At 44.0% G+C, this 14,243-nt stretch overlaps 1 protein-coding gene across 1 annotated transcript; it reads left to right on the plus strand.

The window, feature by feature from the left end:
• The first annotated feature begins 4,371 nt into the window (after positions 1–4,371).
• Positions 4,372–14,049, plus strand: vamp5 (vesicle-associated membrane protein 5). Its single transcript, XM_049716697.2, has 3 exons — positions 4,372–4,581; positions 11,791–11,931; positions 13,495–14,049. Exons 1-3 carry the CDS (start codon positions 4,579–4,581, stop codon positions 13,636–13,638), a joined length of 288 nt encoding a protein of 95 aa, XP_049572654.1. The 5' UTR covers positions 4,372–4,578; the 3' UTR covers positions 13,639–14,049.
• The last annotated feature ends 194 nt before the right edge of the window (positions 14,050–14,243 follow it).

Genomic DNA, 14,243 nt, shown 5'->3' on the forward strand with positions numbered 1-14,243 from the left:
AAAGAAAAAGGACTATGTGACCCTGCAGCACAAGATCAATATTGGATGATCATCAGAAATGTAGGTATACTGTCTTTTTTTATTTATATATTGTGGATATCAAGTAATATTTTTTATTTGATCTTGAGAATTTTAAGATCAGGTCAGCTGCATGGCTGTGAGAGGCTGGGCACTCCCTGGCCTGGTCACTGGTCACTGGACGAACAACTATTTACACAAATTTTTCACACCTATGAACTATTTGGAGTCTTCACTTGATCTATCCTGCTTGTTTTTGGAGCGTGGGAGGAAATTGGAAGCATGAGAAAGAACATTCAGTTCTATTCAGAAGATTTGAAACCCGGAACGAATGACACATATATATATATATATATATATATATATATATATATATATATATATATATATATATATATATATATATATATATATATATATATATATATATAGATTGATTGATTGAAAGTGTTTAGTATTGTTATGCTTTTACAAGACACAAGATGGAGACAGACTCCAACTGAGAAGACTCACCATTGTTCCTCAAATGACCAACCAGTAAGTGAAAGGAAGGAAATATGACGGAAATATTTTGACATATTTTGTTTTCTGTTCAGTGGGGTACTTACTAATAAGTCCCCATATTTTCCCACAGCACAGAAAAACATCTATAGGTTATGTCTTAAATGTTACATGTATTTTAGAAAGGGTATTAATATGTGTGGATAACTTTAAAGAAAAAAAAAGTCATGTGGCAGAGGTGGAGTTCTACAAAATAATGGCCCATAATAATTTGGAGCCAGCATGCCAAAACAATGAACTCATCTACAAAGATTTTCAAACTGAAATAGATAATGTGAATGTTTTTGTTTACTGCCAGTCACCATTTTTTCTTGAATGTTCTATTTCTTTTGTGGAGGGGGAGGGGGGGGACAATAATTTTGCATATTTTATTTTTTCAATTCACTTGAGGGGAAAGCATACCAAACCAAAGAAATAGGATATCACAAATAGGAAATCCCCCAATTGCCCCAGTAAGCTAATTATATTTCAGGATCACATACCAAGTAAACAAAAAGGAGGAATTTGACCAAATTTGGAATAGGCTATAAAAGGCCAACCAGTTGTGTTGACTCAACAGTGAACCACTACTGCATGTCCCAAATGTTTTGTCAACAAATGATAAAACTTAAGGTTTTAGCCTGGAACAAGACATGAGTTTTTGGAATAACACAGGCTCTGAGCGGGAGGAAAATGGCTCTTTTGTTTCTGCGAGAGCTCAGACCGTCATGCGGATGCCAGTCAAATACCCATGGATGACAATTAGGCAATTATGGGAAAACACGGTGGTCGGAATGCTGACTATGGGCCTTTGTACTTCTGTTGCTTTTCACAGAAAAAGCCTTTTGTATGCTGGGTCTTTGACCTGCTCGGTTCTGGGCAGACTCATGTTCGTCTTCTGTTTGAACGATAATCAGCCTCTAATTCACTATGATGACTGCTGTATATTGTCACACTTGTTGACGTCATGGCCCAAATATTGGGACATGGACACAATTCATCTTTTTGCCTCTGAACACCACCACAATGGATTTGAAATAAAACGAACAAAATGTGCTTGAATTGCAGACTTCAGCGTTAATTTAATGGCATTTACATTCAAATGATGTAAACGATGTAGGAATTAATGCAATTGTAACTCAATTGCTTGGTGACGCTTTGCCAGGCCTTTACTCCAACTATCTACAGTTCCTCTTGGTGTTGCTTCCCTTCTGTTTTCTCTTCATCAATCAGATTCAGGTCAGGTGACTGACATAGCCATTGTATAACATTCCACTTTTTCTCATTCCAAAATGCTTATTAATGTAACAAATTAATCACCTTTGGTTGGGGCCTCATCATGCCCTAAAACTCACAATTTTTGTGAGGGGTCCTCAACACAACCCCCAGTTCAAAACTCCAACCCCTGAAAAGTTAGAAAAAAAAATAGCCATACTGCTTATCATAACAGGTCACACAAAAATATTTCAGTCGCCAATGCAAAACATTGACCAGAAAGTTGGCCATTTTTGTTTTGGGTGAATTCCACTGCAGGTAGTAGTATAATGTCTTCCATCAACCAATACATCTTCTGTCGTGCTTGACCTCATAAGTTTGCGAGTGAGCTGGAGCGGATCACAGCTGACTTTGTGCGAGGGGGTTTTGAACTTGGGAGGAAGTTGTGTGGAGAAAACCCACGCAAACATGGGGGAAAATATGCAAACTAGGAAGGCTGGAGACAATATTCAAACCCCAAATCTCATAACTGTGAAGCAAATGTGCCGCTTTGACAAACCCAGATGATTTATTTCCTTACTTACTTATATTTGATTAATTTGCTATCGCATCGGGACTGCAAGGACCCGTTTGCAGCTTTGTAATTATTACTAAATCAGAATGCTTTGGATTCACAATGGCATTTCATAAGAGTACCAAATGTGTCCTTCATAGCATGTGTTTCTGCTTATCCCTCAACCCATGTTGGATAAATCAAAGACAGCAGGAAATAATTTGAATTGTTTAGATGAGTGACAGAGGTGTTCAAGGGTGCTGCCAGGGGGTTTGGATCCCAAGAAAAAATATTCTTTTTTGGCAACTTCAGAGCCACAGATCAATAGTATTGTAGTGCAGTACAGTTGACTTGTGTGTGTACTTTATCAGATACTAACTTCTACTCACAGTTATTGTCAAAAAATGTTAAGTGACTTTACAAGTTGCGACAAGACAATAAATGGGAATTCTAAATTTCTACTGTACGATTATTGCAAATAATCCCACGCAGTCACCAAAATTACAACTCAAAACACACACACTATGTGTCCGTTAAGTGTAGCGGTAAGGTCAAAGTGAACTCATCATTTTTCTACTATGGACGCCGTGGGTGTTTATATAGGGAATTTGTATGACTCTAAAGGGACGAGAGGCAGCCCCCTTTGGCAGTCACGCGCTGCACATAAGTTGGGAACACCCATTAGTGGTCACATATCATGCAATATTCAGCAGAAAGTCAAAGAGGTCTGCTGCATTTCAAGATTCATGGCATGTTTTAGCGATTTGAAAAATGCACGTAGCCTATATAATGCAAACATACAGTATCGTATGCACTCAAGTTTTCAATGTTTCATGAGTTATCCCCCTCGATAAATTCTCAGCCATATGAAAGAATTATGCAAAACTGTATTTCATGTGGCGGCTCAGTGACGCACTGGGTAGCACATCCGTCTCACAGTTAGGAGGGTGCGGGTTCGATTCCACCTCCGGCCCTCCCTGTGTGGAGTTTGCATGTTCTCCCCGGACCCGCGTGGGTTTTCTCTGGGCACTCCGGTGTCCTCCCACATCTCAAAGACATGCTTGGTAGGCCGATTGAAGACTCCAAATTGTCCCTAAGCGCGAGTGCAAATGGTTGTTTGTCTCTGTGTGCCCTGCGATTGGCTGGCAACCGGTTCAGGGTGTCCCCCGCCTACTGCCCGATGACGGCGGGGATAGGCTCCAGCACGCCCGCGACCCCCGTGGGGACTAAGGGGTTCAGAAAATGGATGTATTTCATGGTGGACAGAAGACCCTTAATAATTGAGCAATGAATGTCACAAATAACTTTGAAACTAAAAAACATTTTGCTATATAGGGCCTAATCAACTACTATAACACATTTCTATTATTTTTACCATTTGTATGTGCAGAAGTTATGGAAAATATTGGGATTTGAAAATAAGAAAGGATTTGAAGGAGTAATTAATCACAATACTTGTAAAAGGTTTTTGAAACATATAGTCTACCAAAAAAATAAAAAATAGGACGAAACATGGAGTAGACACACTTTCTTTGGTGGACCATAAAAATCATAAAGTGGTCTATATCTGACCTCCAGGCCTGTCTGCTGAAGGAATGTCAGACTTTTCACTGATGCGTTTAAGTACCCCTGGAAATATTGAAGTCAACATTGTCTTTGGCTTCATGGTGGTAGACGCGCAGTTTTCTCTGGCAGGTTCGTCAGGCTGTTTATAGGTTGTTTTCAGAATCCATAAATCCGCAGTAGATTATGAAAGACTGTTTGAAAATAAGTCTTACCCAGTGGTAGCCATCTTGAACAGACCCTCATTTAAACTACCTTTAGCTATTTCACCTATCTTCAGTCGTATCACAAAATAAAATCGTCATTCCTCCTACCTAATTATAGGTACTTCTATATTTATGTCACGGAAAAAAATGTTAAATTACAAAAACAAAACAAACAAAGGAACGACCAACCTCTTTTGAGTGTTAGGCCTATCGCATGAGAATTTCCAAACTTCCGAGGTTATATGAATGCATCTGTCAAACATCTCGAGTGTCAGCAAGGACTGCTGCCCGCACAAAGTTAAGTAGGCAGACCTCCGAAAGAAAGTTGAGCAGAGGGAAGGGGAAGTCGCGCGGTCTTCGTAAAACGCGAGTTTTGTGCGTTACTTCCTGTTCCCAGGGCTGTTATAAAGCTCCTCGCGAGCAATAAATGCAGTGGATCCGGTGAGAGCTGCCGCATCGCCCCAACCACCACGCACAGACGAAATGGTGAGTGGCTGTCAGTCGTTTACAGGTTGCTGTACCTGTCGTCTCACGCCAAGGACACTTCCGTTTGTTGGGGAAAAACTGAAAGGCTTCCCAAGTCCCTTCGATGACTGTTCATCTTGATCTTAATCTATTAAGAGTAACATAAATTAAAAAAAAGTTAAACTTCTTTTTTAACAATAGCGTCATCGTTTGGTATTTAAACTCATTAAAAAGGGAGGACTTCAAGATTCACTGTAAGTGTTCGTTTTGTATTTCTAATCTTAAAATAGTTAGTTCTCAAGCATTTTTACACCAATCGTCACCTTCAAGTGTCATAATAGTGATCACACATACAGTAACGTAGTAGGCCTAAGTGCTCGTCATCTAAACAGTGCTGTTATGATTAAATTCAAATTTAATTAGTAATTTAATATTTTAAAACAACCCGTTGTTAAAGGATGTTAAATATAACTCGACATGTTAAAAACAATAGCAATCGTCTAAATGCTGCAGTAATGATTAAATTCAAATTTAAGGAATATAATCCAATATTTTAAAACAAACCGTTGTTAAAGGATGACACATTAAAAACAACAATAACAATCATCTCAACAGTGTTGTCATGATTAAATTCAAATTTAATGAATATAATTTAATATTTCAAAACAAACCATTGTTAAAGGATGTTAACTCAAACTCAACGACACATTAAAAACAACAATCACAAGAACAACAAAAATACAAATACCTGCATTCTAATGAATTTGATTGAATTTTATGTTTCAAAAGTTGTACATTTGATTTGTATTTAAATCAGTCATTCTTTCTCATACCACTGGAGAAAGCCACTTATGGTACACACACCACACTTTGAGATTAACTGTTCTAAAAGGATAGAAAAAGTTAAAAAGTTGGCTTACGAAGTCTGATGTGCTTACTTTCAATGTTTTTTTTTTCTGGCATTTGTACTTGGCTTGAGATTTTTTTTTCTGATTACTTTTTTCCCCTCGTCACTCATTTGAAATCATATCTGTATATCATATCTCAAAACAGACTTGTTGCTTTTTTCAACTGACACGATGTTGGAAAACAAAAAAGTAAACAGCGAGAGGTAAAGTCAATTGTAGTTGAACTCTTGATTGCTTGCGTTTGTATGATTGGAATCTTGGGAACAAGGCAACAGATACGATGATGCAAGATGATCCCAACCATAACCTTTTGAGGAGAATGGTTTGACGTGTTCAATGACAAGAGTTATCCGTGACAACAAATGCAAAAATTCTTTAATCTGAAAAAAAAAAAAAAAAAAAGAAAATTACAACTTTTTTCCCAATTGTGATCATTGGCTAATTCAGCATTTCTTTGTTACTCGTTGACGTTAGCAAAGCTATGTCTTGTGTATTGTGATGTTTTTTTCTTCTCTGTATATGACCTGTTTGAAAAGAGAGAAACTATTTTGCGTACCATTAAGTTGGAGCAAGTTATCTAACTGGTTGTTGCATATAATTGACAGCAGAAATTCATTTTTACTTTCGATTTTCTACTTTGTTTTTTACACAAATGCCATTTACTTCTACTTTAAGTCGCATGTGCGTACTTTTGCCACCTCTGCTTTCATTCAAGAATGATTCTTAATGCTGTTAAGTTATAATACTGATAATACGAGTCACACTCGGATAGTCACATTCCTTCCCGTCAGAGGCATGAAATAACATGATGTGGGTGTGGTTTCCCCTGGACTCACAGCCTTATCTCAGGTAGTAATGTTGGCAGAATTGAGCAAGGGAGGAAGGAAAGGAAGGAAGCAAGGAGGCGAACTGGAATGGGCAGCAGTTCCCATGTTAAGATGCTGCCAGCTTCAATTAAAACAGACTATTGTTCTTTTACTGCCGCCATTTGGCTACGGTAACCTAATGGGGAAAAATGGCAACATGTGGGCTTGGATTCACTCCATCCTGACAGTCATAAGCGTCAGGTTTACTTGTGCTGGCCGGTGCCGTCGGTTTTTTGCAGGAAATGACACTGAATTATGAACTGTTTTGCTGCTCTAGTTTCCTGTCACTGTCAACTTCTAAGATGTCAGCTTCCTCTCTTTCTCACAATGCAGATGTCAAAGGTTCCTTGTACTAATTACACTTTCAGTGCAAGTTTTTGGGAAGACACAGCAGCCCCTCACCTGTTGTTAACATTGTGCAGGGGTGTGAGAAAAGTAATTTGACTTCATTTTGGTTTTATGACATTACTAGTTCCTTTTAAGCTTTACTTTTTAATCAACATTAATAAGGCCCAACAGTCGTAATTTCAGCTTCATGCCTTTGTGTTGATGGGAAAGTTATTTCTGTCTTATTTTCTACCTCAACTTAATTTAAAACCTAACACGGGGTAAATAAAGTTATCTCAGTCTGAATCTGAATTATGATTGCGGCTAAGAGAATTCCTCAGAAATATATTTGCTGAAACCGTCTGTCATGAAGGGTTTGGAGATGGATGGAGCCTATTTTAGCGATATCATTGTCTAGTACATTGTTGAACTGTTAAAGAATAAAGTCTTTTTTTTTTTTTATCACACACTGGATGTTTCAAAACGGCTTCACAATCAAAAGTTTTGAATCCCGGCTCAAGCCTTCATGTACAGAGAACCAAAAGTGCTAAAATTAAATAACTAAATACACCATGAAATATTTAATTAAAAATCATGAAGTCATTAATTCATGAAATGTTTCATTGATTAATTAAATAGGGAATTAAATAAATTGAGCAAATAAACAAATGTGCCATTAAATACGCCATTAATTAATTAGATCGATGTCTCATTAATTAAACGGTTAATGTCAATGATTCATCCATCCATCCATCCATCTTCTTCCGCTTATCCGGGGTCGGGTCGCGGGGGCAACAGCTTCAGGAGGGACTCCCAGACTTCCCTCTCCCCAGCCACTTCATCCAGCTCATCCCGGGGGATCCCAAGGCGTTCCCAGGCCAGCTGAGAGACATAGTCTCTCCAGCGCGTCCTGGGTCGTCCCCGGGGTCTCCTACCGGTGGGACATGCCCGGAACACCTCCCCAGGGAGGCGTCCAGGAGGCATCCTGATAAGATGCCCGAGCCACCTCATCTGGCTCCTCTCAACGTGGAGGAGTAGCGACTCTACTCCGAGTCTCTCCCGGATGACCGAGCTTCTCACCCTATCTCTAAGGGAGAGCCCGGACATCCTGCGGAGAAAACTCATTTCGGCCGCTTGTATCCGAGATCTCGTTCTTTCGGTCACGACCCATAGCTCGTGACCATAGGTGAGGGTAGGAGCGTAAATCGACCGGTAAATTGAGAGCTTTGCCTTTTGGCTCAGCTCTCTCTTCACCACAACGGACCGGTACAGGGTCCGCATTACTGCCGACGCTGCACCGATCCGCCTGTCGATCTCACGCTCCATCCTCCCCTCACTCGTGAACAAGACTCCAAGATACTTGAACTCCTCCACTTGGGGCAGGATCTCATCCCCGATCCGGAGAGGGCATTCCACCCTTTTCCGATCGAGGACCATGGACTCGGATTTGGAGGTGCTGACCCTCATCCCGACCGCTTCGCACTCGGCTGCGAACCGTTCCAGCGAGAGCTGGAGATCACGGCCTGAAGAAGCCAACAGCACCACGTCATCTGCAAAAAGCAGAGACGCGATGCTGAGGTCCCCAAACCGGACCCCCTCAACGCCTCGGCTGCGCCTAGAAATTCTGTCCATAAAAATTATGAACAGAATCGGTGACAAAGGGCAGCCTTGGCGGAGTCCAACCCTCACTGGGAACGAATCCGACTTACTGCCGGAAATGCGGACCAGACTCTGGCATCGGTGATACAGGGACCGAACCGCCCTTATCAGTTGGCTCGGCACCCCGTACTCCCGAAGCACCCTCCACAGAACCTCCCGAGGGACACGGTCGAACGCCTTCTCCAAGTCCACAAAACACATGTGGACTGGTTGGGCAAACTCCCATGCACCCTCGAGGATCCTGCCGAGGGTGTAGAGCTGGTCCACTGTTCCACGGCCAGGACGAAAGCCACACTGCTCCTCCTGAATCCGAGGTTCGACCTCCCGACGGACCCTCCTCTCCAGCACCCCTGAATAGACCTTACCAGGGAGGCTGAGGAGTGTGATTCCCCTGTAATTGGAACACACCCTCCGGTCCCCCTTCTTAAAGAGGGGAACCACCACCCCAGTCTGCCAATCCAGAGGCACTGTCCCCGATGTCCACGCAACGTTGTAGAGGCGTGTCAGCCATGACAGCCCCACAACATCCAGAGCCTTTAAGAACTCTGGGCGGATCTCATCCACCCCCGGGGCCTTGCCACCGAGGAGTTTTTTAACTACCTCAGTGACTTCGACCCCAGAGATTGGAGAATCCGCCTCAGAGTCTCTAGGCCCTGCTTCCTCAATGGAAGGCGTGTAGGTGGAATTGAGGAGGTCTTCGAAGTATTCTCCCCACCGACTCACGACGTCCCGAGTCGAGGTCAGCAGCACGCCATCCCCACTGTAAACAGTGTTGACGTTGCACTGCTTCCCCCTCCTGAGACGCCGGATGGTGGACCAGAATTTCCTCGAAGCCGTCCGAAAGTCATTCTCCATGGCCTCACCGAACTCCTCCCACGCCCGGGTTTTTGCCTCAGCAACCGCCGAAGCCGCGTTCCGCTTGGCCATCCGGTACCTGTCAGCTGCCTCCGGAGTCCCGCAGGCCAAAACGGCCCGATAGGACTCCTTCTTCAGCTTGACGGCATCCCTTACCGCCGGTGTCCACCAGCGGGTTCGGGGGTTGCCGCCACGACAGGCACCAACGACCTTACGGCCACAGCTCCGGTCGGCCGCCTCAACAATGGAGGCGCGGAACATGGTCCACTCAGACTCAATGTCCCCCGCCTCCCCCGGGACGTGGGAAAAGCTCTGCCGGAGGTGGGAGTTGAAGCTCTTCCTGACAGGAGATTCTGCCAGACGTTCCCAGCAGACCCTCACAGAGCGTTTGGGTCTGCCAGGTCGGACCGGCATCTTCCCCCACCATCGGAGCCAACCCACCACCAGGTGGTGATCAGTTGACAGCTCCGCCCCTCTCTTCACCCGAGTGTCCAAAACATGCGGCCGCAAATCCGATGACACGACTACAAAGTCGATCATCGAACTGCGGCCTAGGGTGTCCTGGTGCCAAGTGCACACATGGACACCCTTATGTTTGAACATGGTGTTCATTATTGAAAATCCGTGTCGAGCACAGAAGTCCAACAATAGAACACCGCTCGGGTTCAGATCAGGGGGGCCGTTCCTCCCAATCACGCCCTTCCAGGTCTCACTGTCATTGCCCACGTGAGCATTGAAGTCACCCAGTAGAACGATAGAGTCCCCAGAAGGAGCGCTCTCCAGCACTTCCTCCAGGGACCCCAAGAAGGGTGGGTACTCTGAGCTGCTGTTTGGTGCATAGACACAAACAACAGTCAGGACCCGTCCCCCCACCCGAAGGCGGAGGGAGGCTACCCTCTCGTTCACCGGGGTGAACCCCAATGTGCAGGCGCCCAGCCGGGGGGCAATAAGTATACCCACACCTGCTCGACGCCTCTCACCGTGGGCAACTCCAGAGTGGAAGAGAGTCCAGCCCCTCTCGAGAGGGCTTGTACCGGAACCCAAACTGTGTGTGGAGGCTAGTCCGACTATATCTAGTCGGAATCTTTCTGCCTCGCACACCAGCTCGGGCTCCTTTCCAGCCAGAGAGGTGACATTCCATGTCCCAAGAGCCAGCTTCTGCAGCCGGGGATCAGACCGCCAAGGTCCCCGCCTTTGGCTGCCGCCCAGCTCACATTGCACCCGACCCCTTCGGCCCCTCCCACAGGTGGTGAGCCCATGGGAAGGGGGACCCACGTTTCCATTTCGGGCTATGCCCGGCCGGGCCCCATGGGCGAAGGCCCGGCCACCAGACGCTCGCCTTCGAGCCCCGCCTCCAGGCCTGGCTCCAGAGGGAGGCCCCGGTGACCCGCGTCCGGGCGAGGGAAAACTAAGTCCATTTATGTTACTCATCATAAGGGGCTTGTGAGCCGTGCTTTGTCTGGCCCCTCACCTAGGACCCGTTTGCCATGGGTGACCCTACCAGGGGCATGAAGCCCCCGACAACATGGCTCCTAGGATCATAGGGGCACGCAAACCCCTCCACCACGATAAGGTGACGACTCGCGGAGGGGGTCAATGATTCAATTTAATTAATGACACCTTTGATTTATTTAATTAAAATAAAAGTCAATGATTCAATTTAATTAAATAAATCAAAGGTGTCATTAATTAATTGAATTTCCAATGATTATAGGGAAATTATTTTATATATATATATAATAATTTCTCTATTTCATTAATAAAGGTTGGCAAGATGGCGGCGCGTGCACACGCAGCGGCCACTCTCTGTCCCGTTCGGTGTTTTGTGAGTGTTTACTGAGTGTTTGTCCGGCAGTTTTGTGTATGTTCGTCTCGTGTGATACGTCGTGCTACTAGTGCGGCGGGCATGTTCTGCTCAACATCGGCGGAAGTGGGTTTTATGGCGTTCTGGACTTTGGTGCGGAGAGATTAAGGGCGCTCGGACTGCTTCGTCATGGAGCGACGCCGGACTGGCCTGCTCTTCCTCCCCCGGTTGGTCTGCGTCGTGAGCTCGGACTGCTCCGTCCTGGAGCATTGTTGGGATGCGTCGGCAGCGGGTCTGCGAGGCAGCGGGAGAGGGGCCAGCGCGGAGACATCGGGCCAGGCTTGCGGCCACCCCACCTCGCCCAGCCGTGCCTTCCATTCTACTGGCGTACGTTCGTTCGCGGGACGACAAGATGGGTTGCGTTCGCCTGATAAGATCCACGAACCGGACAGTGCGTGCCTGCTGTGTGCTCGTGTTCACAGTGGCCTGGTTGACTGTCATCTTTCCGGACTCTGCTGTGGATCGGGAGCGGCTAGCGTGCTATCACTCTTATTGTTCATCTTCTTGTTTTATTTTTCCTGTGTTGTTTACTTGTATGTGCGTTGTGAACTCTGTCTTGTTACCCTGGGATAGTGAGAAACGTAATTTCGATCGCTTTGTGTGTCTTGACATGCGGAGCTATTGACAATAAAGGAGACTTTGACTTTGACTTTGACTTTAAAATGTTCATGTTCCGTGTTGCAGTGTTATTTGTCAAGAAGACTAACCTGCTGTGTGTCTCTATCGCCCACATTGTGTGTTTGCAAAACAGAATGGGAAAAGCCGATTGCAGCAGGCCCAGGAGGATGCGGAGGAGGTGAAGGGCATCATGCTGGACAATTTGAACAAAGCGGAAGAGCGATCTGGAAAATTGGGTGACCTGGAGGACAGAGCTGATGAGCTGCTAAGAAAGGTTGGCAGGCTGTGTTCCCAAAGGTCGCCACTATTTATTTTGATTCCACTTTTCATGTGTGGAATCCTATTGGTTAGTGACAGGGATCCAAAAAGGGACATGTCAAATTGATTGTTTATAAATACACCTTAGGTGGAGCAAGAGAGGGAAAACAAATGTACAATTTACATCCTGATTGTGCTTTATGGTGCTATTTTTGGAGAGGTATTTCCTTTTGTTGAGATGAATGAAGTGAGCGGGTCTCCCTGGGTATAACCGAGCGAGTGCAGGACATGCCATGAGGCCGGTGTTTGTCCGGGGGTCAAAGTGAGGGTCACATCATTCCCACATAACCATGATAGATGACGTTATGTCACAATATAGGACGGGGTAGATTTGCTTTTACACTTAAAGACTCCTGGGGATCTTACCCCCCTTCAACTCTACAGTGGCTCCAATAACTCTTGTTCACGGGTATTATTATTTTAGAATAATCTCAGCACCAGGGCATTGCAGTAACTTTACTTAACACTTGTGGGGTTTTTTTACAACTAAAATCAGTTCACAATGTGTCTTGATAACGTGTGTGAAGCACCATATTTCTTACTGCCTGTAATTCGCCTATTTGAGAAGGTAGCCCTGTCTCATGCCTGGAGAGCTTGCTCCATAAAGTTGTCAGCCAGTGACAAGCCTGGATATTGTTACTATGACGACCAGGGTTGGGGCTCGACAACTTCTTGTGGTCACAAAGCCAAAAATATTAAAAGCTGTTTCACATGTGGAGGCACCATCTCACATATAGTGTGGCTCTCCTTGCCAACTGGTCAGGGCACTTCAGAAGAGAATAAAAGAGAGCACTTGCCTATTAGTTAGTAGATTTTATCAAAAGGCTAACTTTGTTCTTTGAACGAGTTACAATGATGATTAACCTCAAACTGTGTATTGACTTCTAGCTTAAAGAAAACATTAAGATAAACTCAAGTTGCTCTTTAATCTGTTTCAGACTTTTTAATTTAGAAGAGTTAATCATTTCTTTAAGCATGTCTGTAAAGGCAAATCTGTTGTGGCCCTTCTGTCCATTTTTGGTTTTATAATTTTTGTCTAATATGAGTAAATTTGACAGTTGTCTTCTGTGCTCATACATCAAATCATTGGCCATTGGTATGATATACAAGATGAACAATTGATTCCGGGATGGGTGGGTCTGTTGTTGGTTCAAGCTGTTGAGGGATTGGAGTTTGTACAATGTGATTTAGGGCTGAAAAAATGGCATTGTTATTCATGCATTTGTTTTTGAGGGGGGGGGGGGGGGGGGAGGGTATCGTATTGATCTGCAGCCTATCGTCATCTTCAACTGCTGCGCCGGGTAAGAAAAAAATCCCCGGTCGGAACATCTTTCATTAGATTTCCCTTCAATTGTGTCAGACTGTTTCTGGTTAAATGTTGCACAATTTTTTGGTCAAAAGCCCGGTTTGTGTGCTTTCCCAACTCTTCCAGCAATAGGTCTTTGTTTATTAGCCAGAGGCATCCTGGTGAAATGCAAAATAAATGTAACATATTATGCCTCTCTCTGTTTTCATCCAGAGTAAAACTTTTGAAAAGAAATCCAACCAGGTGAAGGAAAAAACAAGATGGAAGAATAAGAAGGTGAAAATAGTGTTAATTGCAGTTGCTGTTGTGGTGGCCCTCATCGTAGTTGGACTCATCATATACTACAGTACAACATAACACACGCCTGCCTGGATAGGCGGAAAGTGACACCGTGGGACTGCACAACCTGAATGTGGACTAAGATAAAAAGTCCAGAAGCTTTTTACCTGAATGGTGAAGTCTGCTTTTTCTTAGGTGTATTTATGGGACTGTCTATCAGTCTCACTCATTGATAAGAGATTATGGTACCATTAATAGCTGCTTCTTTTCTGTTTCCACAAGTTATTTCGATTACGTTACATCCAGTCCACATTGAAAAGAAAAATGCCAACACTCATTTGACTAATTTAAGCATTTTTTTGTTACAGGCCTGCCTGTTTCAATTGCCCACACTTATGTAGAAAGCAGATTTGTGTTCTGAGTTAAACACAATTAACTGAGTTTTTGTAAGGTATCAAATGACTCCCTGCATAAACTGTTGACAGCAAACTCGTAGCAGTGTTTTCATTTATTTATCATTTTTTTTATTTAAATATTGAGGCCACTGTTTTTGGGACATCATGACAGTGACTCCTGGTGGCAGATGTTCATACTGTAATTGATTCAAATGTAAAAAAATAAATTAAAAAATCGGTATCTGTTTACGTGAATTAAATTAGAAATGTTTTTGAAGAGCGACTTGT

This window comes from Syngnathus scovelli, chromosome 3, assembly GCF_024217435.2.
Source record: "Syngnathus scovelli strain Florida chromosome 3, RoL_Ssco_1.2, whole genome shotgun sequence".
Taxonomy (NCBI): Eukaryota; Metazoa; Chordata; class Actinopteri; order Syngnathiformes; family Syngnathidae; genus Syngnathus; species Syngnathus scovelli.

Excerpts from the sequence above, each read along its gene's own strand:
- vamp5 (XM_049716697.2), top strand. Across the intron at positions 11,932-13,494 it reads CTGATGAGCTGCTAAGAAAG|AGTAAAACTTTTGAAAAGAA; the intron begins GTTGGCAGGCTG and ends GTTTTCATCCAG.